Below are 24,005 nucleotides of genomic sequence, written 5' to 3' on the forward strand. Positions count from 1 at the left end.
TTGAGCCCAGTCTTCTAGAACCTGTGTTAAAGCATAGGGTTTTTGTTTTTAAGTAGGAAAATAAAATAAGTGTTTTAATTTCTCTACCAGAGTAGAAAATATTTTAGGTGCAGATACTAAGTTTTATTTGTATTTGTGCATAACCTTATGCCAGGACTGAATACATGTTCAAATAAGTGAATGAATGATAAACAGGTGGCGGACATTTCAAGTCCTATCTACAGGATGGGATTCTTTTGCATTGGAAGTAGTGTTCTGGAAAAATCACTAATTTGGGAGGGCAAGGAGAGGTAATGGTGATTCTTATGAGGCTCCAGAATTTTAACCATTTTTATTCTAAAAACCCAGTTTGGGGTAATACCATTAAATAATTTTGCCCAACCCTTTGCCAGGCTGAATGTATATTGGGCCAATAAAAAGACATGGACCCTTTCTGCCCTCAGAACTTATAGCCAGTAGGGAGACAGTTGATAACCACTAATGACTCTGTATTTGTTTGATCATAAGCAGTGAGGTAAAGGAGAGTGTAGGGTCCTCAGAAAGCATATAACAGATTGGTAAGTCAGAGGAAAAGAAGACTTTCTGAAGGAAACAATACCCCGTTCAGAAGATGAGTAGACCTAGGTGCAGGGAATGGGATCCAAGAAGAGCATATACAAAGGTCCTGAAGCGAGAGAGACAGGGACACTCTGAGTGACCTAAATAGAGAGAGCCAATGTGGCTGGAGTGCCACAGACAAGGGGACAGGATAAGAGACCACTTTATTTGAAGACCAGTGGGAAGCCTAAATGAAAGGATTGATGTGATTGGATTTGTAGTGTGTGTGTGTGTGTTTTAAGTTCCTCCTGGAGGCAATGGGGGGACAAGTTGGAAGGGGCAAGCAAGAATGGAGACTGGTTAGGAGGCTGGTGGAATAGACCAAGGAGAAGTTAATGGTGGTGAGCCCTGGAGATGGAGAGAAGGGGACCAGTTGGAGAGATATTAAGGGGGTAAAATTGAAGGACATTGTGATGAGTTGCATTTGGTAGGGAGGAGGAAGAGCAACAAATCAAGGATGACTTGGGTTTTTGGCTTGACATAATGAGAAAGGAAGAGTGAGTATGGTGGGGAAAAGGGTGAGCTTGGTTTTGAACACAGTGTTTCAGGTACTTTATTTTTTATTTTTTTACAAATTTATTTTTATTCATTTATGTATTTATTTATGTATTTATTTTTATTTTTGGTTGCGTTGGGTGTTTGTTGCTGCACACGGGCCCTCTCTAGCTGTGGCGAGTGGGGGCCACTCTTCGCTGCAGTGTGCGGGCTTCCCATTGCGGTGGCTTCTATTGCTGCAGAGCACCGGCTCTAGGCGCGGGGGCTTCAGTAGTTGTGGCTCGCAGGCTCCAGAGCGCAGGCTCAGCAGCTGCAGTGCACGGGCTTAGTTGCTCCGCGGCATGTGAGATCCTCCCAGACCGGGGCTCGAACCCGTGTCCCCTGCATTGGCAGGCAGACTCCCAACCACTGCGCCACCAGGGAAGCCCTCAGGTACTTTAGAAACATCCTTTATGGTGAAGGAAAGGAGACTGAAGATATATTTCGTACTTGTGGAACTCTTCGTAGAAGAGAGGATGACTATTTTAGTAGGTTTTATGGCTTTGTTCGTTTGTCTGTTTTGCACATATAAACATGAACATTAAAAAAAACTGTGGTTAAATACACATAATATAAAATTTACTTTATAAAGTAAATAAAATAAGAAAATAAAATTTTCATTATAAAGTACAATCCAGGAGTGTTAAGTATATTCACATTGTGCAATCAATCTCCAGAACTTTTTCATCTTGCAAAATTGAATCTCTATACCCATCAAATGATAACTCCTCATTCTCCCCTTCCCCCAGCCCTGGCAACTACCATTCTACTTTCTGTCTTTATGAATTTCACTACTCTAGGTAGCTCATACAAGTGAAATCATACACTATTTGCTTTCTTGTGACTGGCTTATTTCATTTAGCATACTGTCCTCAAGGTTCATCCATGTTGTAGAATGTATCAGAATTACCTTCCCTTTTAAGGCTGAATAATATTCTATTGTATGTATATACCACATTTTATTTATGCATTCATCTGTCAATGGACACTTGGGTTACTTCCACCTCGTGGCTATTGAGAATAATGCTGCTATAAACAATGGTGTACAAATATCTCTTCGAGACCCTGTTTTCACCCAGAAGTGGAATTTCCGGATCCTATGGTAATTCTGTGTTTAATATTTTGAGGAATTATCCTACTGTTTTCCATGGCAGCTGCACCATTTTACATTTCCAGCACAAGGATACTTTAGTAGTATTTATTTTTAAGGCAGGCTGGAGTCAAGGGATTTCGGGGGTGATTGTGGTCTCTCTTCAGGGCCTGGGGATTTTGGAACTGATGGATTATTCCCCAAGGCTAGACCTGATGCACTTCTTCCTCCGCAGTGGTCTGATAGCTCAGCCTGGACAGGCTGGAGATCATCTATTTTCACACAAGCTCTTCTCTTACTGCAGTGGACCGTGCTTTTCCAGCAGTTCAGCTGCACTGCAGCAGGGATTTTGTCACTGTTTCCCGGAGGGGGCTGGAATTGAGACTACCATACCTGCTAGATTTAGTGATTTTCTGGTATTAGACCCAGGGTCCATTTACTGCTGCTCTGGAGAGTTCCACTTCCAGGACCTGCAGGTAGAGGAGAAATATGTAGCTGACCTTCCTCACTGAAGATACGGCCTAGCGTCACAAAGTCCTCACCTCTAGACTTTTCTGAGATGCTGCTCTCAGTCTGTCCATCCACGCCCCAGGCCAACCTCGAGGCATAGCTTGAGTCACCTCACTGTCCCTGAGAAGCCTTCTTTACCTTGAAGCCTTGAGGAGGTGGCCGACGCTTTGCTGCTCTTGGCTCCCTGACCCTTACTCCTGTACCCGTACGCTTCTTTCCCACCCCAGTCTGTGTCGATGCTAACCTCCTGGACTGCAGCTGAAGCCTCCTTGGGTCCCTCCTGCCAATCGCTGACTTCACCTTGTGCTTCCCAGAGAGCTGGAAATCATTGCCTAGAAGAGTGTAGGGTTCCCCTGACAAAATCTGCCTGTTGTGTTGCCAGCCTGCCGAGGAGGTGTGCCCCGTCTCCCTGCCTTCTCAGAAACCATGCGCTGTCCGTCCACCCTCCTGCCACCACAGGTTTCTCCAGCGGTTGTTGCGCGGGACCCCCTGCATCAAGGTCACCCGAGATGCTGGCTGCATGCAGCTTCCTAGGCCAGATCTACTCCATTATCTCTGGGTTGGGTCCTGGGAATTTGATCTGTATTTTAACAAGCAGCTAGGTGTTTCTTTGCTACAGGAAAATTTGAAGACCTCTACATTGTTTTCCACGATCCTTACCCCCAAGGGCTCCCTTTCAGACCTCAACCTCTATATTCAAATCTCCCCATCCTAACAAAAAATAAACTTCCCTATTCAAAAAATAAACAAGTCCCTCCTCCTCACCTCACCAAAGGTCTGAAAACTGCCACCTATACTTGCTTCCATTTTCTCTCTTCCCACCGATCACTCACTATGGTCTGACCACCCTCTTCTCAGTGACATCCTGTTACTGCACTGGACACAGCTCAGGCCTCATTTGAGCTTGATTGCCTGGGGCATTGGATAGAGGTGACCTCCCTTTTTTTGTGGAATTTGTATTTAACTTTTTACAGTGAAAGATTTTAAATGTACAACAGAGTAGGAATAATAGAATGAATACCCATAGCCATTGTTTAGGCTTAAAAATTGTTATCGTGTTGTAATACATTTGCTTCAACTACTTGTAAGTTTAAAAAAATTTAAGAAAAAGTTCAAATATACATAAATGTTCTAAAAGTAGTGTAGTGGACATCCATGTGCTCATCACCCAGCTTCAACAAGTGTCAGCACTTTGCCATTCACTTTTCATCTACCCACCCCCCATCCCTCAACACACACACACTTTTTGGGACCATTTAAAAACAATCTCCAGACATCTTTTCAACCAAATACATTTTCTGCTATATTTTAAAGTAAATTATAGTCACACCTTAAATGTGTATTACTTTGAAAAAAAAAGACAGTTTCCTATAAAATATAGTGCTATTTCACACCAAACAAAATGAACATTTAATATCATCTAACAACCAGTCCTTCTTCAGACTTCTCCAGTTGTCTTCAAAATGCCTTTTTATAACTGGTTTGTTCAAATTGATACCCAAATAAGAATTAGTCATTTGCTTACCCCACCCCCCACCCCCGCACTGCGTGGCTTGTGGGGATCTTAGTTCCCTGACCAGGGATTGAACCTGGGCCCCCGCAGTGAAAGTGCTGGGTCCTAACCACTGGACCACCAGGGAATTCCCTGCTTATCTCTCTTAATTAAGTCTCTTGTAAACTTGAACATTATCATCCTCCTCTCACCCCTACCCTTTGTTTTCATGACATTGACTTGTTTTAGAGACCTAGTCGCTTTCTGGATTTGTCCCCTTGCTTCCTTGTGGTGCCTTTGAACTTTTTTCTCTATCATAGCCTGTATTTCCTGAAACTGTGTGTTAGATCTAAAGGCTTGATCAGATTTAGGTTGACATTTTTGGCAGAAACACCTTGTAGGTGATGTGTGTGTGGTGTTCATCTGGAGGCATCATTGTATCGGGTTGTCTGCTACGAGGGAAGTTGAGATTGACAGGTGTTTGGAGGCTGATGGCCACATTCTCACCCATTTTCCCCCTTGTGACAAGCAAGTGGTCTGTGGAATGTGACACAGTTAATATCACTATGATTCTAATTAGGAGACAAACCATACAGTGATTAAATAGGGGAAGTTTAGTATAAAGAACTATTAAACTGTGATAACGAAGTAACTATAAGATAAAATAAAACTGTCCTTTCCTAGGACTGAGGAGAAAGGAAGGACAAGTTGGAGGGGGGGATGCCCTCCCCAAGCCGGGGTTCCTACCTCGCTGGGGAAGGTATAGTTGCAGCCCACTGGTTGGTGGGGGAGTTGCTGGTTTACCTGGGCCAGAGCTGGTGCACAGTCACTGGACAAGCAGGAAGCAGCCCTCCTGGGCACAGATAGGGCACAGGTGAGCCATAGCTGGTGGCCAGGTTCGTGGACTTGCACAGGGAGCACCCGTATGAGCAGGAGACCTGGAGCATGCGGTGTCTTGTGGAGAGAACCACGGGAAGGTGGATGCCAGTCCAGGCCAAGGCTGTGAGGTCACCAAGGGATTGTGTGTTCTGGGCGCATGGTTGGGGCAGAGTATCACCAGATGTCCTCATACCCACACTGCTGACCGACCTTGCAGCTGTTGGAAACAGCCAGAGACCCCCCTCCTCCTACAATATCCCTTAACTACAGGGCCCTCTACTGAGAAAGCTTAACATCTAGCTCTCTGTGGAGCATGTATTGAAGGATGAATTTGGAGCTGGGAGGCAATAATTTGATAACTGGCACAGTCCATTCTTTGGCTGATCAGCTTCCACAAGTGCCCTCTACACTTCAACTCCCTCACAACAACAAAACAACTCTACATTTCTGCTTAACAAGATACCATCCTTCTTACAAGTAAACTTCTTTTTCCCAAAGTGAGAAGACATACAGTCTTAACAGTCATTGTGTCAATCACTACATTAGTTACTCTTCAAATTGAATTACAGTCCCACTGAATATTCTGTTACCTAAAAATTGAATTTTAAAGTTAACCTCTAATAATTTGTGTATAAAATAAAAATGGGAAGGAGAGAAGATAATGGCTGGTATACATATATAAACGCATGCATACGACAAGCACAGAGAAAATACATAAAGTGGCTATAGTCTTCATTTCTGTAACTGGTCACAAGATCATAGTTAATATCTATGGCTTCCTTTTTCAACTGCCCATCCCATATTTCCCTTGCTCTCAGCCAGAACCTTCACTGCTCTGCTCTTTACATAGTGAAGTGACCCAATCCTCAGTCATTCTGCTTTTTTTGGTTGCTGAGGTTTTTCATTAACCTTTTTTGTTAGACACGGAAGTACTAAGAGGTGCCCCAGAGGATCCCCTGGGTTTCAGACATAGTCCTCCTTGCCTCCATTGTATAGCAGCAGCTTCATTTCCCCTTGGCCATCAGGATAATCACTTCAGCCAGTAAATTAACCCCATTTTCTTGCCTGTTGTTTCAGTGGCATAAGGAGCCCCAAATGGCAAGGTAGCACTCTTTTTTTTATATATATACATTTATTTATTTATTTATTTTTTGGCTGTGTTGGTTCTTCGTTGCTGTGCGTGGGCTTTCTCTAGTTGCGGCGAGTGGGGGCTACTCTTCGTTGCAGTGCGCGGGCTTCTCATTGTGGTGGCTTCTCTTGTTGCGGAGCACGGGCTCTAGGCGCGTGGGCTTTAGTAGTTGTGGCACTCAGTCTCAGTAGTTGCGGCACACGGGCTTAATTGCTCCACGGCATGTGGGATCTTCCCGGACCAGAGCTCGAACCCGTGTCCCCTGCATTGGCAGGCGGATTCTTAACCACTGTGCCATCAGGGAAGTCCCCAAGGTAGCACTCTTGTCTTCTAATTCAGTGAATCCATTGTTGTGTCCCCTGGTGGAAACATTCTCCTCTTGGAGACTAAGTTCTCCAAACCAATAGGTCTCAAAGTTAGTGAAACTGGAAGCAATATTTTAATGAGAGTCATTAGGTGTAATAGTGAGAGGAGTCACTCCCACTTCCACCCCTTGATTCCAGGTCCCCCGTATTCTGACTGTGGAGGAGATAATACCATGTAATGGTCTCTGATGCAAAGCATAAGCTTGCATCCTGTAAGACAGGGCCCCATACTTTTAGGATACTGTCTCCCAATTGGTGCTTTAACTGAGTCGTCAGTACATTTAGACCAGCCACTTCTGGGTAATGGGATATAAGGTAAGACTAGTTGATTCCATGGACCTGAGCCCACTGCTGCACTTGCTTTGCTGTGCAGTGAAGTCCTTGATTAGTTGCAAGGCTTTGCAGAATGCTGCAACGGTAGATGAGACATTCTGTTTATTTATTTATTTATTTATTTATTTTGCTTGTGCTGCGTTTTAGTTGCAGCATGTGGGCTCTTAGTTGCATTATGAGGATTCTTAGTTGTGGCATGCACACGGAATCTAGTTCCCCGACCAGGGATCGAACCTGGGCCCCCTGCACTGGGAGCATGGAGTCTTACCCACTGGACCACCAAGGAAGTCCCATGGTACATGAGACATCCTGTAAGTCCACGATGGTAGGTGCTAGCAAAGGCATTACAGGTAAAGAAGACAAATCCACATCCAGAATATGTATTCCAGTGAGGACAAATCTTTGCCCCCTCCATGATGGAAGAGGTCCAGTGTAATCGACTTGCGGACTGCTCCCCCTGGGAATGGTGCCATATTGGGGCCATGTACTGGTCTCTGCTCTTGGCCGATTAACCACTCAGCAGTAATGTTAGCCAGGTCAGCCTTGGAGAGGGAGGCTCCCAAGACATCTACCTCAAGTGAGAGCATAACAGGGTTTTCAAGTAGAGGAAGGCGAGTCTCCTCGGACACAGGAGGGCAAGCTACTTCCACTGGTGAGGAAGACTCAGAATGACTTGGGGGCTCAAGATTGTCAGTTTCATCTGGGTCTAACCAGTTATCTCCCTTCCAAGTTTCAGGATTCGTTTCTTTTCTAATTAGTGCCCTAACTTTCACATGTGCTAGAGAATTTAACTGTCATTGTTTAACAACCCGTACAATTAAACTCTGTCTTTGATTTTCAGCAGTAGCAGCTGTGTGACTACAAGAAATAAAAGATTCTGTTAGGCTGTTACAGAAGCTTTCTGCTTCTCAGACCATGACTGCAGCTGAAAGTTAATGGACCTAACCTTGTCATTTTCTCTTTGTAAATGTTCAAGTGCCCTCAAAATAACCCATCCACACCACAGCCTTTATAATCATCGTTATTGCCATACAGTCAAGCATGTGTTTGACTTGGCATTTCACTACACTGAACTACAGGTTTGGTTAATTGTGATGCTGCTGCACGCAGTGGGTTACTAGCATCCATTTTGCATTGTCTGGGAACACGGCACTGCACCCAAGCCCAAGCACACGGCCAAACCAGTCCTCAAATCCAGTCTTTAGGGGTCTGTCTCCTGGGGCCACTCCCTGCACCAATTAGTCTGGGTCCAGTCAGGAGATGTAAACCGGGCCAGTTTAATAAATGTAAGGAATTATTAAGCTGTCATAAAGAGTAACTATAAGATGTGAGAAATTTTTATATGGTAGCCTAGGGCTGAGGGAGAGTACTCAAGAAATGACAAACTTGGAAGGAGGGACCTTCCCCAGGCTGGGGTTCATTTCAGGCCTCAGAGAAAATACAGTTGCAGCCCACCGGATGGCAGTGAAGTTTACTGGTTTCCCGGGGCCAGAGCTGGTCCACAGTTGCTTGGCCAGCAAGAAGCAACCCTCTGGGGTTCAGCGGGTAGGGGGCACAGGTGAGCTGCAACTAGGGGTCAGTGGTGTGGGCGTGCAGAGGGAGTTGGGGAGCTGATGCCGGCAGCCTGGAGCACTTAGTGTCTGTAAGGCAAGCCACAGCCAGTGATTGGGTGCATGGTTGTGCAGAGGGGGTCAGTGGAAACACTCAAGGCTACAGGCAGGGCAGCCAGTGGCCAGGCATCTTGGCATGCAGAGGGAGTAGGGCCTGGTGTAGGCAGGAGGCCTGGAATGCCGTGTCTGTCCAGGGAGCCAGTCTGGGCAAGCCTTGGAGGTTGCTGTATGGCTGGTCAGAGCACCACCAGATGTCCTCACACCCTGGCTGCTGGGTGACTGCCCTGCTGGAAGCAGCAGGAGAAGCCTCTTCCTCGTGCAGTGTTCCTCCAGCGCCCTCTACTGAGGAGGCTCAACATCAGGCTCACTGTGAAGGAGAAATTCTTAAAAGAATACTGTCTCTTATCACAAAACACATATGGAAGAGTGAATTTGGAGCTGTTTGTCAGTGAATTGATAACTGGCATGCTAGGTCTGTTTGGATATCTATCTTCCCATCAGATTTCATCTAAGGATTTTAGTAACAAAAGGTCAAAAGAAATGCACATGGGGTTGAAAAATTCAAATAATGCAGAAGTATATAGCCTACAAATTGTCAGTCTCCCTATTCCCCTCCCCCATTCACCACAGGTAACCACTGTTTCTCCACGCTGGCTCAGTGTGGAGGCCTATGAGAGTTCTTCTATGTATTTACACACATACATATGATTATATGTAAATATGCTTGTAAAAATATGTGCTCAGTTTTTTATTGTGTAAGTGGATTCATATGGTTCATACTGCACTGCAGCTTGCCTTTTTTTTTTACTTAACAATATATCTTAGAGGCCACTTCATGTCAACATACCCAGTCACTTTGTTAATAGGCACATAATATTCCCCAAAATGGGCATAAGTAGTTTATTTAACCAGTCTCATTTTAATGGGCATTTAAGGAGATTTTTCCAGGATTTTTAGAAACCATTTTAAACAGTGCTGCAGTGAATTCATACCTTTGTGTACTTGTGCAAGTAGTTTCATAGGTTAGACTCTTGGAAGGAAATTGCTAAGTTAGAGTGCATACACATTTAAAAATTGGATACATAAGTGCTTCATTCTCTTCCATAAGGGTTGAACCATTTTACACTCCCACCAATATGTAGGAAAATGTTCATTTTTCCACATCTTCAGCAATATTCCATGTTATTTATTAACCTCTTAATTTTTTGCCATTCAGATGGCCAAAACATAAAAATAATTTTTAAATTCATAATTACCTAGTTGTTAAGTATGTCTATTCATATCCTTTGACTATTTTTCTATTTTGTCTCTACTGATCTGTAAAGGAGCTCTTTATGTGTTCTCCCTGATAACCCTTTGTTACAAATGTTACAGATTTTTTCACAGTAGTCACTTGACTTTTATGTATTAATGTTTAACATACATATGTTAAGTTTTATGTGATCAAGTCTATCAGTCTTTTCCTTTGTAATTTCTGGGTTTTGTGTCTTACTCTGAAAGACGTTTCCATAGTTCACATTATGAAAATATTAGCTTACATTTTTCTCAAGTTTTTTATGTTTTGTTTTTAAATATTTTCACATAGTTATGATATAGCCCTTGACCATTTTTCTTTTACTTTTCTTTTCATTTTTTTTACAAGTAATTAGAGCTTTTTTTAAAAAGTATTTTTGTTTTTATTTATTTATTTTTGGCTGCACTGGGTCTCCGTTGCTGCGCGTGGGCTTTCTCTAGTTGGGGCGAGCGGGGGCTACTCTTCGTCGTGGTGCGCGGGCTTCTCATTGTGGTGGCTTCTCTTGTTGGGGAGCACGGGCTCTAGGCGCGTGGGCTTCAGTGTAGGACGCGAGCTCAGTAGTTGTGGCTCACAGGCTCTAGAGCGCAGGCTCAGTAGTTGTGGCGCATGGGCTTAGTTGCTCCACAGCATGTGGGATCCTCCTCTACCGGGGCTCAAACCCGTGTCCCCTGCATTGTCAGGCGGATTCTTTACCACTGCGCCACCAAGGAAGCCCTAATTAGAGCTTTTTGTATTTTTAAGAACAGTATTCCTTTCTCACATGTGTTACATTTTTTTCCCTTTTCATAGTTTGTCTTCCTAGTTTGTTTTTGGTGGATTTATTTACTGTATAAAAAATTTTTAATGCTAATTTTTTCATAAATAGCTGTTACTGTGGTTTAAAAACTCAGTCTCATTCCCATCCCTGCTCCTCTTCAACTGATTCCACCCCTCACCTGCAAGTAACCACTGTTACTAGATTCTTAGAGACTTTGTAGTTTCTTTTTTCACATAGAAGCAAATATAAATATGTATTGTTTTTACACCTTTTATATAAAAGTACACAGAAGTTCTTAATTTTTATTTAGACCCACTTGTTATTTTTCTTAGTGACTTCCAGGCTTTATATCATGTTTAGGAATTTTTTTTCTACTTTGAGATTGTAAAAATAAGCAAGATTTGTTCTGATATGACTTTTTTTAAAACAGTTAAATCTTGAATTCTATCTGGAAAATATTTTATTATATAGAGATTAAGTAATGAAATAGCATTTATTGTGATACTTCTCATATGGCCCATTTTCTCATTTCAAGTATCAATTTGCACCAGTTTGAAATGCCATCTATATTACATACTCTATTCCCAGGTCTTTTTCTGGACTATCTTCTCTTCCATTGATCTGTTTGCTTATTCCTGTGCCAAAGCAAGTTTTAATTAACTTTAGTTTTTTTTCTTTTTAATTTTATTTATTTTTGGCTGCACTGGGTCTTCATTGCTGCGCACGGGCTTTCTCTAGTTGTGGCGAGCAGGGGCTACTCTTTGTTGCGGTGGCTTCTCTTGTTGCAGAGCACGGGCTCTAGGCACGCGGGCTTCAGTAGTTGCGGCACACGGGCTCAGTAGTTGCGACACATGGGCTCGGTAGTTGTGGCACGCGGGCTCAGTAGTTGTGGCTCGCAGGCTCTAGAGCGCAGGCTCAGTAGTTGTGGTGCGTGGGCTTAGTTACTCCGTGGCATGTGGGATCTTCCCGAACCAGGGATCGAACCCGTGTCCCCCGCGTTGGCAGGCGGATTCTTAACCACTGTGCCACTAGGGAAGTCCTTAACTTTAGTTTTTAAGTGTATTCGATATCTGATATATATATCTGTTTTCATGTTTTCAAATGTTCTTAAATATTATCCAGTATTTTCTCTTTCAGATGACCTTTTTTGCCCCCCCCAGATGAACTGTAGAATCAGTTTGTGCTTCCCCACCCACCAAAAAATTGGGCTGATTTTTATTGGAATTCTCGTGCATTTATAGATCCTTTAGAATATTTCTTCGTGTCTTCTATATCCTTGAGTAAACTGATTTGATTTTGCAAAAAATGTTTATTAGGTTTATTCTTCGGTATCATAGTTTTATTGCTATCAAGATTAGGATCTTTTTAAAAGTTATATTTCTTATTAGTTCTTGCTATGGTATAGAAAACTAATTGGTATAGAAAAAAATATATTGATTTTTGTTGATCACTTACTGAGCTCTTTCTTTCATTGTTCCATAGACTGCTTTGGATATTCTAAGTAGACTATCTCGTTATTTGTAAATAAATAGTAGCAACCTCATTCCTTATTCAAAATGGAAACCTCTGGGTTTTTTTTTTTCTTAAATTATTTTGGCTAGAATGCCGAGAAGAATGTCAATAGAAAGAAATGATGGACATCTTCCTGATCTTTAACGGGAAGTTTCCTGAAATGATACTAGCCGAAACACCCTCCTTCTTGAACATTGTCTTCTCTTGGTATCCTGGTGTAGTGTCCACTCCTTCTCTGTCCCCTTTTCCCCACCTCCAGCCTTCAAATGATGGCATGCTTCAAGCCTCCTCTGTCTTCCCATGCAGCACGTCTCTTGGTGATCCATGCATATCTCAGATTGCAGTCATCTTGTGCCAGTTTGCCAGTTTGTAAGTTCAGTTACCTCCTGTGAGTCAAGCATTCATATATTGGCATTTGCAACCCAGGACTCTCCCTAGCTCTAGGCTTACTAAAGAGCTCCTCTTGGATTTCTTTCAGGCACGGCTCACTCAGTACCTCTAAAACTGAGTTCATTAGCAACAGGCGTTGAGCTGGACCCCTGGGTATAAAGCCCATAACCAGATTCAGTGTTAAGAACGAGAAATAGAAGAAAGGCTGTCTATCCTGAGAGGCCCTCCTGGAGGGTCTTATTTCCTGCTAATGCAGGCTCAAGCCAACCACCCCACCCTAGTCCCACCTCACTCTGTGCCCTGGATATTGGCCACACAGCCTGCCCTCCAAACACCCTCTGCTCCCTCACCTGCTATCCCTAAGCATGCATGTGGTCAGCTGGCCTAGCTGTTTCTAGTCATCACCCCTCCCTGCCCCTCGCAGGGGAACAGATGGAGGCATTAGGGGCTCCTCTGGGGCTCAGCCCATCTGGATGCAGGGTCATGACGAGTCTAATCTCTGTTTGTCACTGTGTGGGCAGGAAATATGAGCTGTATAGCATGGACTGGGACCTGAAGGAGGAACTGAGGGACTGCCTGGTGGCCGCCGCGCCCTATGGGGGCCCCATTGGTAAGTCGCCCCTCTGGCACTGCATGCTCTGGGACTGCGGGATGAACTCAGGGTCCTTGATTCCTGGGGTCCTTGCTGTTGGGTGGTTCTTGCTGGCATATGCTACCCACCCCTACTCCACCCTACTGAGATGCTTTTAATTCTGGTTCTCGGGAGGCCTGCCACATGTGGGGCGGGCCTAAGGAGCTAGCTCGTAAGGCCTGCTTCGCTTGGGGTGGGCCTGGGCAGCTAGGACAGAAGGTTTCTTCTCAAACCACAGCGCTGCTGAGGAACCCTGGGCGGAAGGAGAAGCCTGCCAGCGCACGGCCAGTTCTCGAGATCTACTCGGCTTCTGGTGTGCCTCTGGCCAGTCTGCTGGTGAGCACCCTGCCTGCCCTGCGGCTGGGGGCTGGACAGGGTTCTGCATCCCGAGGACAGCTTCTGGAACCTCCCTCTCCTCTGCAGTGGAAGAGTGGGCCCATGGTGTCCCTGGGCTGGTCAGCTGAGGAGGAGCTGCTCTGTGTGCAGGAAGACGGGGTCGTGCTGGTTTATGGGCTTCATGGTGACTTCCGGAGACACTTCAGCATGGGCAATGTAGGGGCCCCAGGGGGCTGGGGAAAAGGGATGGAGTCTGGGAATCTGTGGCTCCCTCAACCCACGGCCCCTCTCTCCAGGAGGTGCTCCAGAACCGGGTTCTAGATGCCCGGATCTTCCATACTGAGTTTGGTTCTGGGGTGGCCATCCTCACAGGGGCTCACCGCTTCACCCTCAGTGCCAATGTGGGCGACCTCAAACTCCGCCGGATGCCAGAGGTGCCAGGTGAGCTCTGACACCCCTGAGGCAGCATTCACTGCCCACAAATGTGCCTGCAGTCCATGGGACCATCAGAGGCAGAAACTGTGGGCTCTGGTCAGCCTGAGGTTGTCCTCTTCCCTGGCCGCAGGTCTGCAGAGTGCACCCTCATGCTGGACCACAGTGTGCCAGGACCGAGTGGCACACATTCTTCTGGCTGTAGGACCTGATCTTTACCTCCTGGATCACGCAGCCTGCTCTGCAGTGGTGAGGGGCCTTGAGTGGGAGTGAACTGGAGGGACTGGGGGAGGCAGTGGGAGGCTCTGAGAAGTCAGTATCTTTGGTGTCTTCCCCGGCCCTGCCGCAGATACCACCTGGCCTAGCTCCAGGAGTGAGCAGCTTCCTGCAGATGGCTGTCTCCTTCACCTACAGACACCTGGCGCTCTTCACAGACACAGGGTACATCTGGATGGGGACAGCATCTCTCAAGGTGTGATCCTGGAACAACACAGGGGCACCATGCCTTGTCTAGGAAAGATCTCTTGTGGGTAGGGGAAGGGCTTTTGAACCAGACTGGTGACTGCTGAGACAGGGCCATGACATTCCCTGCACCCTTTCAGGAGAAGCTGTGTGAGTTCAACTGCAACATCCGGGCTCCCCCGAAGCAGATGGTCTGGTGAGGATGAGGGTGTTATCCTGGGGGTAGAAGTGGACATAGCTTTGTCTCCTGGGACATGTTGGTTCACCCTGTCTACTGACCAAGCCAAGTGGAGCTTGCATCTTGTCTTCTCTGCCAGTGCATATTTGAGGGGCCAGTCCCCTGTGGGCCCCAGAAACCCCTGGGAGTTGACAGCACAGGATGCGAGGGAAGCAGACAGGTCAGCCACAGGAATGGGATAAGCGGCAGTAAGCCTGTGCAGGGTTGTCCCAAGGCAAAGTGATACAAGCAGCGATGTGGGAGACATGGCTGTGGACCAGGCATCCTGTGTGTCCCTGTGTGTGTATGTGTGTATGTGGTGCTGTCCACAGGTGCAGCCGTCCTCGCAGCAAGGAGAGGGCCGTTGTGGTAGCCTGGGAGAGGCGGCTAATGGTGGTGGGCGACGCACCTGAGGGCATCCAGTATCCTTGGAGGGCTGCTGGGGGTGAGGAGGGGGAAGGAGGGTCGCCTGCCCTTCCCCATCTCTGGGTGCTCTTAGGAACCTTGACCAAGCTCAGGTTCGTGCTGGATGAGGACTCCTACCTGGTGCCTGAGCTGGATGGGGTCCGCATCTTCTCCCGCAGTACCCATGAGTTCTTGCACGAGGTTCCAGGTGAGGCCCTCATAAGAGCGCCGGGTGACCTGGGGCAGGGGCTCCTCGGCACCACAGCTGCCCTGGGCCAGTGCCCCAGAGTAGGATCAGGGTACTGAGGTAGGGCTGAGGGTTTCCTGACCCCCTTTCCCACTTATCAATTTCCTCCCAGTGGCCAGCGAGGAGATCTTTAAAATTGCCTCAATGGCCCCTGGAGCGCTGCTGTTGGAGGCCCAGAAGGAATATGAGGTAAAGCCTTGGGCTTCTCCTTGGGCCCCAGGATGCTGTCCTTCCCCTTCCCCTAATTGGCCCAGCCCATGCCCCTGCAGCCAAGTGCTACCTGTCAAGACAGGGGTCCAGGCAGGACATTGGGCTGGGCTGGGCTAGAGAGAGCTGGCTCAGGTGAATCGAAGAGACATGGTGTCCTCCGTGTGGTGATAGGGAGGGGCAGGGAACCCCCAGTCTAGGCACAAGTCAGGGCTCTATTCAGAGGTCTCAGGGCCCTCACAGGCAACTGTGGGCTGATATACGGGTGTGTGTGGGCACCTTGCGGGGAGGACTGAGTGGGCTGAGGGGATTTGGGGTCCGGCCTCTGCAGCCTTCCAAACAAGCCCATTTGAACCACAGTCCAGAGGGGTTGGGGGCCAGACATGGAGGTGTTCTCGGTCATGACGCACTGTCCCTGGCACCTTCCCCGCTCCCCAGAAAGAGAGCCAGAAGGCGGATGAGTACCTGCGGGAGATCCAGGAGCTGGGGCAGCTGCCCCAGGCCGTGCAGCAGTGCATCGAGGCAGCGGGACATGAGCACTGGCCAGACATGCAGAAGAGTCTGCTCAGGGTTGGGCTGGATGGCAGGGCTGGAGGGAGGGGGTGCTGCGCAGGGGTGGGCTGGCAGAGAGGGAAGCTCTCTATTGCCCTCTGGCTCTTTTCAGGCGGCCTCCTTTGGAAAGTGTTTCCTGGACAGATTTCCACCCGACAGCTTTGTGCGCATGTGTCAGGACCTTCGTGTACTCAATGCCATTCGGGACTATCACATCGGGATTCCCCTCACCTATAGCCAGTATCCCCAAGTGTGCTGACAGGGTGTTTACTTCCAGGGGTGGAAGGGCAAGGGGATGGAGATGCCTCCTGAAGGTCCTGGGCAAATAGGACTTATCTCCCAGCTGGATCCTTAACCAAATAAAATACAGATACAAGCAGCTCACCATCCAGGTGCTGCTGGACAGGTACAGCAAGCCCAAGGGTGCTGGGAGGAGGGCTGTAAGTGGGGAGGCATTACAGCCCCTGGTGTGCTCTTGTGGTCACTGCTCCTGATTCATTTCCTTGAGATCTGGGAGGCTGGAGTTACAGGCTGGGACCACTCTGCCCTCTTTCTACCCCACTTTATCCCTTGTGCCCTTCACCTCCCTTGTCTGCCAGGCTTGTGTTGCGGAGGCTTTACCCCCTGGCCATTCAGATATGTGAGTACCTGCGGCTTCCTGAAGTGCAGGGCGTCAGCAGAATCCTGGCCCACTGGGCCTGCTACAAGGTGAGGATATAGGACAGAGTTCAAGGGCATTTAGGGGCTTACAGGCCCTGGTGAGGTGTAGGAAATAAGTGTAGAGCTGAAAGGGTGGGTCCTGATCAAGGCAGTGGGGGTGGGGGTTAAGGGGTGAGAGCCAGGTTTGTGTGACACCCCCTTCCCTCTGCAGGTACAACAGAAGGACGTGTCTGACGAGGATGTTGCTCGAGCCATTAACCAGAAGCTGGGGGACACACCTGGTGTCTCTTACTCTGACATTGCTGCACGAGCCTATGGCTGTGGCCGCACGGAGCTGGCCATCAAGGTTTGGGCGCCTAGCCCTCCCTGGATGCTCTGATGTGGGTGTTAGAGGTCCCCAGGCCAGCTCCTTCTCTCTGTGCCTTCCTCCCCACCCCACAGCTGCTGGAATATGAGCCACGCTCTGGGGAACAGGTTCCCCTTCTCCTAAAGATGAAGAGGAGCAAACTGGCACTAAGCAAGGCCATCGAGAGTGGGGATACTGACCTGGGTGAGCAGGGTTTGGGTGAGGGCAAGGCTGGGGACCCTGGGCTGAGCAAGGGGCTGGGCTGGACCCGCATCCCACCTTATTGTCCCATAGTGTTCACGGTGCTGCTGCACCTGAAGAATGAGCTGAACCGAGGAGACTTTTTCATGACTCTTCGGAACCAGCCCATGGCCTTAAGTTTGTACCGACAGGTGTGTGCAGGGGGGCAGCATGGGGTGGAGCCTCCTGAGCCCTTGAGTTGGCCTTGCTGACTACCCACCTGCTGTGGCCCCAGTTCTGTAAGCATCAAGAGCTAGAGACGCTGAAGGACCTTTACAATCAGGATGACAACCACCAGGAGCTGGGCAGCTTCCACATCCGAGCCAGCTACGCTGCAGAGGAGGTCTGAGGGCCGCAGGGCGGGTGGGGCCCACGGGCTGGGCCGTTGGTCTGGCTCCTTCTCCAGGAGTCTAGGCCTTGAATGCGGCACATACCCCATTTGGTCCTCACTGTGGAGGGAGAGCTTGAGAAGACATGAGGCCAGGCTGGGGATTGGTCCCAGAGGAGCTGGTCTTCCCATTAGGGACAGCAGAGCCGTGCGCCCAGCGGCCAAGGCTGGCAGTGGTAACCCTGGGCACAGGGATGGGGGAGAAAACCGTAGCCTGGGTGGGAGGGCCGAGGTCCTTTGTGCTATGAACTCAAGTGTCCCTTCTTGCCCTTGCAGCGTATTGAGGGGCGAGTTGCAGCTCTGCAGACGGCAGCCGACGCATTCTACAAGGCCAAGAATGAGTTTGCAGCCAAGGTTTGTCCCGTTCTTCTCTAACAACCTCCTCTCCTCCCCCTCCCGGTCTTCCCTCCTTGTCTCTCTCATCCCTGTCCTGCCTTATCCCTGTCCCCAGGCCACAGAGGATCAAATGCGGCTCCTACGGCTGCAGCGACGCCTAGAAGATGAGCTGGGGGGCCGGTTCTTAGACCTGTCTCTACACGACACGGTCACCACCCTCATCCTCAGCGGCCAAAACAAGCGCGCGGAGCAGCTGGCACGTGACTTCCGCATCCCTGACAAGAGGTAGGTGAGGGCCTGGTCTGCCTATAGGTCCCAGGACCCCCTGCCCCTCCTGCAACACCTCCATGCCCAACTTTCCCACAGGCTCTGGTGGCTGAAGCTGACCGCCCTGGCAGATCTGGAAGACTGGGAGGAGCTAGAGAAGTTTTCTAAGAGCAAGAAATCACCCATCGGCTATCTGGTGAGATGGGGCCCTTCCTCTACCCCACCTCCAGTGAGGTAGTACTGCGGAGAGGGCCAGGCTCAGACAGTCTGTTCACACCTCTGTTCAGCTCTCCCACAGAGCTAGTGGGAGCTTCCTGGGCCAGGCACATGGGAGGATGGGCCTGAGTCTGCCTGCAAACGTTGTGGGGAGGGAGAATGAGCTGCTTTCCCCAAGGAGGGCCACAAGGGACACCACGTGCCTGAAGGAAAGTCCTGTTTGGGGGGGAGGGGCACAGGGAGGGCACATATGCGAGGCAGTGGAGGATGTTGAGGGGTTTGTTTTCTGTGGCAAGCGGTTCAGAGGTGTGGTGGGTCGGTGGGATAAGGGCAGCCATGAGAGAAAACTCAGGCCCTGGGAGGGCAGGAAGGTGCCTGCTGTGAGTGGGTAGCAGTGGATGGTGGAGTGGACACATGGAAATAATTGGTCTCAAAGCTCTAACAGATCTTTGTGGTAGGTTGTTTCTGCCCAAAGAATGTTGAGATCACAACTGTTGTATGTGTATGTTGGGTGGGAATGGGGGGGCGTTATACAAACTGAAGGGTATATAAAATACATTGGGATAATAAATCCACTGGGCTTTGCTCATAAGAGAGAGAAGAGGAGGGCTCTGCCTTATCTTCCCTCTCCACCCTCTCCCTCTCCTAAGCCCTTTGTGGAAATCTGCATGAAGCAACACAACAAATATGAAGCCAAAAAGTATGCTTCCCGCGTGGGTCCCGAGCAGAAGGTCAAGGCCTTGCTTCTCGTTGGGTGCGTCTGCTGAGAGCCCTAAGGGTGCTGGGTGGCTGAGCCAGTGGGCTGACGAGAGGCATGGTTTGTGCCCTTGGGCAGCGCAATACCATCTCCCCTCCTGCTGAAACCCCAGGGACGTGGCTCAGGCTGCAGACGTTGCCATCGAGCACCGGAGTGAGGCAGAGATGAGCCTCGTATTGTCCCACTGCACCGGAGCCACAGATGGGGCCACGGCTGACAAGATTCAGCGGGCCCGGGCTCAAGCCCAGAAGAAGTGAGGGACCCACCTGCTCATCTCCGCAAGCCCTGGGCCTGGCAGAAGTGTCATTGCTCATCTAGCTCTTCCCCCAGAGCAAAGCCCGAAGAGCTGGGATGAGAACCAGGGTTCTGGTTGTAAATAAAGTCGAAACATTTTAGAGCACTTGTCTATGCAAGTCCAGTCTAAGCAAAAGCAAGCTGGAGGCAGAACCTTCCAGATACCTCAGCAGAACCATGTGTTTGATTGTGGGGGTACTGGAGAGGGAGCTTCTCCAGTGATATTTACAGACCCCTCTCCACAGTTACCAAGGAAAGTCCTCTCAAGCTCACAGCCCCTAGGAAGATTATGGGGAGAGATGGCACAAAACATAATAAGCACTAAGCCATCAAGAACCACACTGAAAAGCATTACACCCACACACATACACACGAAACATGCTAAGCACTTTACCATTGTTTTCATTTATTCCACGAGACAGCCCTGTGAGATAGTTAATATCACCCCATTTTACAGAAGAGGATCGAGGATGGGGGAGCAAGTATGTGGCAAGACTGGGATTTGAAACCATATTGGACATTTGGGGGTCTTAGAGCTTCTCCTTGGCTGTTGTGACGGAGGAGGGATGACTCAGCTGGACCTGCAGTCAGGCCCTCTGGGCAGGGGATCCTGAAGCAAGGCCCCTGGTTTGCACTACAGTGAGAATTGGAGGACTAATGAGAGGCATGTGGCCATTGGATTGGAGGGATCAAGGAGGAGCCTTTGGAAACCCTGCCCACTGGATAGTGGTGAGCAATTCTGAGTGGTCTCTGGACTGAAGAGAAAAGGAGAATGGAATTCTCCTTTTGGCAGTTCTGTCAAGGAAGAACTGCAAACTGGAGACCCCTGGCTCCCCACTCCCCTCAATGGAGGCTTTGCCTCCAGTCAGTGGGAATGCCTTCGTGGCCCTCCAGGCTCTCTGCCTCTGGCCTCTGTACTCCAGTGCACTTTGGCTTCATGCCCCAGCGCCCCTATCCAACACTGAGGGCATTACCTTTCTTCTTGTTGCCCCCGTTAAGTCTTGAAGGAAGACAAAGGAGGAAACCAAAGCCCAGAGAGAAGGCAGGCCTCCCTGGAACATCTGGCTTTCCCCTCTTTGACGCCCCTAGGGCTATGCTTAAAAAGAGTGAGAGACTCAAGCTTGGTAAGATGTTTCTGTTTCTTTTTCTTCCCCCACCTGATTTGTAAATGTAAGTTTGTGAAAATCCTGCAAGGGGATATAAATCAAATTGTAAAATAATCATTTGTTATTCTCACCACTTAGAGAACTTGAACAGGATAAAACAGGGATGGTTTGTCTGCTCCACAATGTCTAGGGCATCAGCTGGCAGACTCAAAGTTTGGGGGTGACTTGACAGCTAGGGACTGGAATCTGAGGGCTTGGCAACTCACATGTCTGGCAGTTGAAGCTGGTTGTTGACTGGAACCTTAGTTCTGTCAGCCAGAGCACCTACCTCACAACATAGCAGCGGGGTCCCAAGGGCAGCATCCCAGGAGAGCCACGTAGAGCTGTACTGCCTTCTCTAACCTAGTTTTGGAAGTCACACAGTATCATACCTGTCATACTCTGTTTGTCAAGGCAGTTACATGGGCCTACCCCATCCAATTCCAAGGGGAAATAGATTCCATCTTTTGATAGAGGAGTAGCAAGGCTCTGGAAGAGTGTGTAAAACTGGAAATATGGCCAGTTTGGAAATTTGGAATCACAGTCTGGCACAATCTATCAACCTTCCCTCTTAGAATCAGCAGACACCTTCAGGGAAAGGAAAGGAGATTCCCAATACTGGGGTCACTCTGGGATTTTTTTCCTCCTCAGTCTTGCCCCCACAGTTCTCCACTGCCCTGGTACCTCTTCAGTGCCTTTTTTTTTCTTGGCCACGCCGTGTGGCATGTGGGATCTTAGTTCTCCGACCAGGGATCGAACCTGTGCCCCCGGCAGTGGAAGCGTGGAGTTCTAACCACGGGACCGCCAGGGAATTCCCTTCAGTGCTTTTAACAAATGTTTTCTCCAGCTTTTCTAACTAGAAAAAGGGTTGGAACCATCCAACCCAGTCCTCTTTCTCTGGAAGGGGGGCCCTGGGCAGTGCATTTAGAATGTACACAATAAAAGCCTGTGTCCCCAAACATACAGCATATTTACTCATGTGATATACAAACACTAAGCACATGTGAGGACTTCCCTCGTGGTCCCGTGGTTAAGACTCGGCGCTCCCAGTGCAGGGGGCCCGGGTTCAATCACTGGTTGGGGAACTAAGATCCCACATGCCTTGAGTAATCCTGCGGGCCACAACTACTGAGTTCGGCACGCTCTAGGACCCACATGCTGCAACTAGAGAAGCCCTTGTGTCGCAACGAAGACCCAGTGCAGCCAAAATAAATTAATTAATGAATTTTAAAACACTGTACATGTGAAGTTTTAGAAATATGTGAGAAATAACGACATACAAACAGTGATTACAACTTTATAAAAAGTGTGTATGCGTGTGGAGAAGCACTGGAATTGTCCATGGGTAGACTTGTTTGAAAATTAAAAGCAGTTTTGTGTACTTTCTTATAAAGATAAACTTTGATCTCCCCCCCCCCCAACATTTTATCCTGAAAACTTAAAAACATACAGCTAAGTTGAAAGAATTTACAGTGAACACCTGTATACCCACCACCTGGATTTTACCATTAACATTTTACAATGCTTAATTTTCATACATCTGTCTATCCCTCTATCCATCCCTCTATCCATTTTATTAATCCATCTTATTTTTGATGCATTTCAGAGTAAGTTGCAGTCATTGGTATAGTACCTCCCTCTAAATACTTCAGAATGCATTTCATTAACTAGAGTTCATTATTTGTGTGCAATTTTTTCTTTTCAGACAAAATATATATAATGCTCAGCTTTTAAGTGTACATTTGCTGAGTTTTGACAAATGCATACACTTATAGTGATTTGTGTTTTTTTTTTTTTTTTTGACCATGCCATGTGGCATGTGGGATCTTACTTCCCCGACCAGAGATCGAACCCACAACCCCTGCATTGGAAGCCTGGAGTCTTAACCATTGGACTGCCAGGGAAGTCCCTAAATAGTGATATATTAAAAACAACTAGTTTGCTGCACAAAAAAATTTAAAAAAAAACAACTAAGATTTATTTTTCAAATCTTTGGTTGCTCAACTGTAATTAGTGTAAAATGCCTTCTCTACCCTGAGCGATTTGCACAGCAGGCCTGGGCCTACAGTCACAGGTAGGGTCATCTTGGCCAATGGAAGGAACTAGGATTGAGCCTTGGACCAGGATTTTGGGCCTGGGGGCAGAGAATTTGGAAACATTTCTTCTGGTTTAGGATATCCATGGATATCCCTGGAGTGAGAGTTGGGGCAAAGGCTCCTATAAGCCATCTTCTCAGGGTGAGGGGGCTGCAGTTTCTTTTAGGTACAAAACTCTGGCAAATGACCCTTGGGAATAGAACAGTGAATGGCCTGGGAAGTCACTTGGCTCTCATTTACTTCAACTTTGTATCATACTGCCTTGCTTTATTTTCATTATAGCATTTAGGAAATTTTTTTGTTCACTTGTTTATTGTCTGTCTCCCCATCTAGACTGTAAGTTCCTGAGAGCAGAGACCTTTTCTGTCTTACTCCCTGCTGTGTCCAGCTCATGGTCGGCAGCACTTAATAAGTATTTGTTGAACAAATGACTCATTGGTCCATTTACTAGATGGGGAAAGGAGGCCCCGAAAGGGGAAGTGACTTGCCTAAAGGAACAGGAGTCCTTTACTCACACCCTCCAGTTCTCCTAGTCTAATCCTTCTCTCATGAAACCTGTGACTTCTGGGGCACCTGTGGGGTGGCTGACAAGTGCCTACCGCTAGGTGTGTGCTCCTTTGGGCTGGGACTAAAGCAGGGTCTAGAGCAGAAGACTGCCTCCCCACCCTCTCTCAGTTCCTCTCCTCTCCTCTCTCCTCTCTCCTCTCTCCTCTCTCCTCTCTCCTCTCTCCTCTCTCCTCTCTCCTCTCTCCTCTCTCCTCTCTCCTCTCTCCTCTCTCCTCTCTCCTCTCTCCTCTCCCCTCTCCTCTCCTCTCCTCTCCTCTCCTCTCCTCTCCTCTCCTCTCCTCTCCTCTCCTCTCCTCTCCTCTTGGAAGATAGCCCTTTGCCTTGTGGTGATGGGTGGAGCTGTGGACACCCTGGGCATCAGGTAGGATGGGGAGTCTGGACAGGTCTCCACAGGCGGGCAGCTGAGGATGGGACTCTGTCCTCTCCCACTGCAAATAGGGTCTGTGTGGTCGCCAAACTGAAATTTCCTTCTCAGGGTCTCCAGGATGGAATATGCAAGGCCCTGTCTCTCCTTGGTGTGAGGTCCTGTCACCTCTGCACACACACCACAAATGCTCTGACCCCAATGCAGCTGTCTCATGGAGAGAAGGAACTGCATTTCCTGAGGATGGGTTACTTGCCAAACTGCACATGCCTGTAATTCTTGGTACAGCCTTGGGAGGTTCCAGGAAGAGTAGCAGAGGGAGACTCGGGTCAAGCAACCAGTGGTGAG

General features: G+C 48.3%; 1 protein-coding gene across 6 annotated transcripts in view; it reads left to right on the forward strand.

Moving 5' to 3' along the window:
• The window catches only part of VPS16 (VPS16 core subunit of CORVET and HOPS complexes), a gene marked incomplete at its 5' end in the record, with an annotated part of 22,534 nt that extends 2,943 nt beyond the window's left edge, over positions 1–19,591 (forward strand). Inside the window, 24 exons of one of the 6 annotated variants that reach the window (XM_082359014.1) lie at positions 12,362–12,471; positions 13,014–13,102; positions 13,362–13,459; positions 13,547–13,675; positions 13,756–13,900; positions 14,025–14,140; positions 14,241–14,363; positions 14,494–14,549; positions 14,903–14,992; positions 15,089–15,183; positions 15,335–15,411; positions 15,868–15,999; positions 16,094–16,221; positions 16,352–16,387; positions 16,581–16,689; positions 16,853–16,987; positions 17,083–17,191; positions 17,282–17,379; positions 17,463–17,570; positions 17,892–17,969; positions 18,067–18,236; positions 18,318–18,414; positions 19,085–19,188; positions 19,304–19,591. In XM_082359014.1, coding sequence (XP_082215140.1) covers positions 12,362–12,471; positions 13,014–13,102; positions 13,362–13,459; positions 13,547–13,675; positions 13,756–13,900; positions 14,025–14,140; positions 14,241–14,363; positions 14,494–14,549; positions 14,903–14,992; positions 15,089–15,183; positions 15,335–15,411; positions 15,868–15,999; positions 16,094–16,221; positions 16,352–16,387; positions 16,581–16,689; positions 16,853–16,987; positions 17,083–17,191; positions 17,282–17,379; positions 17,463–17,570; positions 17,892–17,969; positions 18,067–18,236; positions 18,318–18,414; positions 19,085–19,188; positions 19,304–19,448 — 2,577 coding nt within the window. In that variant the 3' untranslated portion in view covers positions 19,449–19,591. Of the gene's footprint in view, positions 1–12,361; positions 12,472–13,013; positions 13,103–13,361; positions 13,460–13,546; positions 13,676–13,755; positions 13,901–14,024; positions 14,141–14,240; positions 14,364–14,493; positions 14,550–14,902; positions 14,993–15,088; positions 15,184–15,334; positions 15,412–15,867; positions 16,000–16,093; positions 16,222–16,351; positions 16,388–16,580; positions 16,690–16,852; positions 16,988–17,082; positions 17,192–17,281; positions 17,380–17,462; positions 17,571–17,891; positions 17,970–18,066; positions 18,237–18,317; positions 18,415–19,084; positions 19,189–19,303 lie in introns of those variants that run through there. The other 5 variants (XM_082359017.1, XM_082359016.1, XM_082359015.1 and 2 more) reach the window with 5 other exon arrangements.
• Between the last annotated feature and the right edge of the window lie 4,414 nt (positions 19,592–24,005).

Source organism: Balaenoptera borealis (genome assembly GCF_965194805.1).
Source record: "Balaenoptera borealis genome assembly, chromosome: 16".
Taxonomy (NCBI): Eukaryota; Metazoa; Chordata; class Mammalia; order Artiodactyla; family Balaenopteridae; genus Balaenoptera; species Balaenoptera borealis.